This window comes from Portunus trituberculatus, chromosome 24, assembly GCF_017591435.1.
Source record: "Portunus trituberculatus isolate SZX2019 chromosome 24, ASM1759143v1, whole genome shotgun sequence".
Classification (NCBI taxonomy): Eukaryota; Metazoa; Arthropoda; class Malacostraca; order Decapoda; family Portunidae; genus Portunus; species Portunus trituberculatus.
In genome coordinates this window covers 17254489-17259488 of record NC_059278.1, presented here as the reverse complement: position 1 = coordinate 17259488, position 5000 = coordinate 17254489, and the positions used below count along the sequence as shown (strand labels likewise).

Here is a 5000-nt window from a genome sequence, read left to right as displayed (position 1 = left end):
GTGATTGCCCCGCTCTCAGACACACAGGTAGACTTCAATGTACTGTACCTGTGGAGATGGAGAGAGATCGGTGGTTAGGTGGATGGATGGACAAGGAGATGGGCGAGTCGGGAGATAGATGGAGAGATGGGTAAGTAGATAAGGAGGTGGAGAGGTGTGGTAGATAAATGAATAAATAGATGGATAGATAGATAGATAGGTAGATGTTTGAAGAGTGTGTATATGTAGATAAAGCGTAGTAAGTGTAAAAGTATCACTCACTCACACACACACACACACACACACACACACACACACATACAAGTACAAGAATCAGCGTTGCCGTGTGTGTGTGTGTGTGTGTGTGTGTGTGTGTGTGTGTGTGTGTGTGTGTGATGCTGGGAGAGGAGAATGCATGGTAGTATTGGCGGAGGAGGATGGAGAGGGAGGAGGAGGAGGAGAGGAAGGGAGAGGAGGCGAATGCAAGTGGTGGAGGAGGAGGAGTTCAGGGAAGATCCGGACTTCTTATCCCCCTCCTCCTCCTCTTCCTCCTCTTCCTCCTCCTCCTCCTCCCTCTCCCTCACCTCCTCGGGCCGCTCCCCCGCATCACCCTGACCCGGCCTCGTGTTCTCGCCCTAGACAGTGAAGTGGTGGCGTGGCGAGCAGGGCGGCGGCGGCGGCGCTGACGGAGGAGGAGGCGGCGCTTCTGCCTGTGGAGGAGGTGGAGGCGGCGACGGAAGTGGTGACGGCGGCGGTGACGAAGGCGGCGACGAAGGCGGTGACGGAGGCGGTGACGGAGGCGGTGAGGGAGGCGGTGAAAGAAGCGGTGACGGCGGCGGTGACGGAGGCGGTGACGGAGACTGTGGAGTGACCAAACTGAGTGCTAACTGAAGTGGTGCCCCTGAGACAATTCATTCCAGTGCAAGGTGACCAAGATCCACTCACGCCCACGCCCACACCACCACAGCCGCTCGTGCACGCCCGCGATGCATCCAGGGGCGGCGTGGCTCCCAAGGGCGCGGCTGAGCGTGGGCTGAGCGGCGCGAAGGACGGCATGTGAGGGGGCGAGGCCATGAGGTGGAGGGAGGCAGGCTCACTGGGTGTTCCTGGCCACCCGGGACTGGCTTTGTGGGCGCTGCTGCTGCTGCTGCTGCTGCTGCTCCTGCCCGCCCTTACTCCTGCCCACGCCGCCTGGTGGTGAGTAGTGACTGCCTGCCCTGCCCCGCCCTGCCTCCTGCCTCCTGCCTGGCTCCTGCTTCTTCTTGGCCCGTTTTCTCTTGTGTTTTGTTTTGACGTTTTCTTTTCTGTTTTTCATCCTTCGTTGTCTTGTTGTCTTTTCCTCTTCTTGTTTTCCTTTGTGTGTTGTTGTTGTTTTTTTTGTTGTTTTAAAGTTAGTGTTCTGTTTTCTTGTTTCTTTTTATGAGATGAAGTTATTGTCTTGTTTCCTTGCCTGCTTTTTTATTGTTTTTTTTTCTCATGTTTTCTTTGCCTTGACCTTGTATCCTGTGTGACTGTCTGTCTGTCTGTGTGTCTGTCTGTCTGTCTGTGTGTCTACCTGTCTCTCTGTCTGTGTGTCTGTCTGTCTGTGTGTCTACCTGTCTCTCTGTCTGTCTACCTGTCTGTCTCTCTCTCTGTCTGTCTGTCTGTCTGTCTGTGTGTCTGTATGTCATGTGCCTTTCATTATCATTCCTTCTATTCATTCTCTATTCATTTATTCATTTTCCTTATTCAAAATTATTCTCTTTATTTCCTCTTTCCCTTTGTCATTTTTTCCTTCCCTTGTGTCTAACTGTACCCTATCCCCCTCCTCCTCCTCCTCCTCCTCCTCCTCCTCCTCCTCCTCCTCCTCCTCCTCCTCCTATCTTCCTGTTTCTCTTCCTCTCTTCTCTCATGATACTCTCTCTCTCTCTCTCTCTCTCTCTCTCTCTCTCTCTCTCTCTGGAAGGTAAGGTAAAGATAATGAAAAGAACTGAGATGAAAGATAATGAGAAAAAAGAAAAGAAAGTGAAAGAGAAAGAAAGAAAGACAGAAATTATTATATTCATTTGATTTTTATTGCATTATTATTATTATTGCTATTCTTCTTCTTCTTCTTCTTCTTCTTCTTCTTCTTCTTCCTAACAGCTGTCTTTTTTCTAATCGGAATTGAAGAAGAGAGAAAATAGAAGAGTAAACAGAGGAAAAAGAAGGTTGAGGAGACGAAAAGCAAACATAAAAAAAGAAAAGAGAAAAAAAAAAAGAAAGAAAGAACAAAAGGAAAAAAAAGAAAATAGAAAAGAAGAAAAAAAAGTAAAAAATAGATAGATGGAGGAAAAGATGCTGAAAATAACGCCAAGAAAAATCTGAGGAGGAGGAGGAGAGGAGGAGGAGGAGGAGGAGGAGGAGGAGGAGTAAATTAGGGTTGTGATGGATGGAGAAGAGAAGCTGCGTTGACAAGACAATTGAAGGTTGCCTCCCCCCCTCCTCTCCCCACACCCTCCTCCTCCCCCCATCCCCCCATCACACACACACACACACACACACACACACACGATAATGCACATACCACCACCACCACCACTATCTCCTCACTATATTCCCCCTCCTCCTCCTCCTCCTCCTCCTCCTCCTCCTCCTCCTCCTCCTCCTCCTCCTCTTCCTCCTCCCACAACCTTTCCCCAGGGCAGGATGACAAACCTTTTTCTAGCCAGAGTTATGTCTCCTCCTCCTCCTCCTCCTCCTCCTCCTCCTCCTCCTCCTCCTCCTCCTCCTCCTCCTCCTCCTCCTCCTCTGGCACAGGGAGAGGAAGGCAATAGTTACCAGATGACTTACTCTCCCTCAAAACTTGATGGACAATGATAATTACTGCTTTAGAGAGAGAGAGAGAGAGAGAGAGAGAGAGAGAGAGAGAGAGAGAGAGAGAGAGAGAGAGAGAGAGAGAGTAGAGGAGTGATGCAGGAGGATTAGAAGAGAAGAGAGGATTAGAGAGAGAGAGAGAGAGAGAGAGAGAGAGAGAGAGAGAGAGAGAGAGAGAGAGAGAGAGAGAGAGAGAGAGAGAGAGAGAGAGAGAGAGAGAGAGAGAGAGAGAGAGAGAGAGAAAACGACACATATACCGGTACGAAACACACGAAAATAAAAATGAAAACAGAAAATGGAAGAGAGAGAGAAAAAAAAAAGGGGAAGGAGAGGGAGAGGAAAGGGAGAGGAGAGGGAGATGAGAGGGAGAGGGAAGAATTACACACTCCCAGATGTAGAAGGGAGGATGAAAGGGACGAACATATGGCATCTTTCCTTATCATTGGAGAGATAACAGAGGAGAGGGGAGGGAGGGAGGAGAGAGGAGGGAGGGAGAGGGAGGGAGGGAGGGAAAAAAGAAGAGAAAGGGATGGGAAAGTTGGAGAAGGTATGAATTTTGTAAGGAATGAAAGGAGAGGAGGAGGAGGAGGAGGAGGAGGAGGAGGAGGAGAAGTGTCAGTTATGAGAAAGGTAGTGATGATGATGATGATGATGATGATGATGATGATGGTAATAATAATAATAATAATAATAATAATAATAATAATAATAATAATAATAAAAAAAAATTAAAAAGTTACTACCAAAATATTTCAATTACTCAGAGAGAGAGAGAGAGAGAGAGAGAGAGAGAGAGAGAGAGAGAGAGAGAGAGAGAGAGAGAGAATTCCCACAGTAATTAGCAAGAGACACTAATCCAATTATCCCAACCCTCCATCACCTCTCCCTCTCCCTCTCTCTCTCTCTCTCTCTCTCTCTCTCTCTCTCTCTCTCTCTCCTCTCTCTGTCTCTCTCTCTCTCTCTCTCTCTCTCTCTCTCTCTCTCTCTCTCTCTCTCTCTCTCTCTCTCTCTCTCTCTCTCTCTCTCTCTCCTCTCCTCTCCCTCTCCCTCTCCCTCTCCCCTCTCCCACGTTAATTACTCTCCCAATTGCTGATTTTATTTTGTTCTTTTTATTTTTTTTATTCTCTTTTCATTCTTTCCTTATTCTTTTTTTTATTCCCTCATTCCTTTTCCCTCTCCTCCTTGTTCCTCTTCTTTGTATTCCTTCCCTTGTTCTTCCTCTTCTAATCTCTTGTTCCTTCTATTTCCTTCTTCCTTGTCTTATCTCATCTTTCTTCTTCCTTCATTTTCTCCCCTCCTCGTCTTCATTGTCCTCCTCCTCCTCCTCCTCCTCCTCCTCCTCCTCCTCCTCCTCCTCCTCCTCCTCCTTTCTTCCTTTTGGTGTTAGCCTTATGAGAGAGAGAGAGAGAGAGAGAGAGAGAGAGAGAGAGAGAGAGAGAGAGAGAGAGAGAGAGAGAGAGAGAGAGAGAGAGAGAGAGAGAGAGAGAGAGAGAGAGAGAGAGAGAGAGAGAGAGAGAGAGAGAGAGAGAGAGATAAATGCCCTTATATTTTGAAGAAACCAATCCATATACAAGTTTATTTATTCTAAGAGAGAGAGAGAGAGAGAGAGAGAGAGAGAGAGAGAGAGAGAGAGAGAGAGAGAGAGAGAGAGAGAGAGAGAGAGAGAGAGAGAGAGAGAGAGTAAGCCATCAAGGAGCGTGGTGTGTTAAATCAAGCCTTTAGGAGCGTCCCGCGGTGGTGAGCGGCTGCCTTCACGCCGCCGCCCACCAGGGGAGCGCGAGGGGGCGTGGCGGGCAGGGGGGAGCCGCCCACACGCCCATCCTTACCCTCCACCTTGATCTGGATGGATGAGGCGGCAAGGCACTACGGAAATCCACTTTTTATTCCACTTGTTGCTTCTTCTACTTTTATCCATTATTGTGTTTGTATTTCTTTTGTTTTCTTTTATTTTTTCTTTCTTTTTTGTTTTTCCTTTCATTTGTATTTTTTTTTTTTTTCTCTCAGTATTTTCACTATCTTCCTTTCCATCTCTTCTTCTTTTTTTCTTAATTTTTTCTCCTTTTCCTTTCTTCTTCTTCTTCTTCTTCTTATTATTATTATTATTATTATTATTATTATTATTATTATTATCTTCTTTCATATCATTTTTCTATCTCCCATCCTGCCTTTGTTCTTCTTTTGCACAT

At 47.0% G+C, this 5000-nt stretch overlaps 1 protein-coding gene across 4 annotated transcripts in view; it reads left to right on the top strand.

Annotated features, from left to right (window-relative positions):
• LOC123508394 (protein Wnt-2b-A-like) overlaps positions 1-5000 on the top strand; it is a 37144-nt gene that overhangs the window by 7980 nt on the left and 24164 nt on the right. For 3 of the 4 annotated variants that reach the window (XM_045262113.1, XM_045262115.1, XM_045262111.1), the window contains exon 2: positions 619-1176. In XM_045262113.1, coding sequence (XP_045118048.1) covers positions 1052-1176 — 125 coding nt within the window. In that variant the 5' untranslated portion in view covers positions 619-1051. The remainder of the gene's footprint in view (positions 1-618; positions 1177-5000) is intronic. The other variant, XM_045262112.1, reaches the window with a different exon arrangement.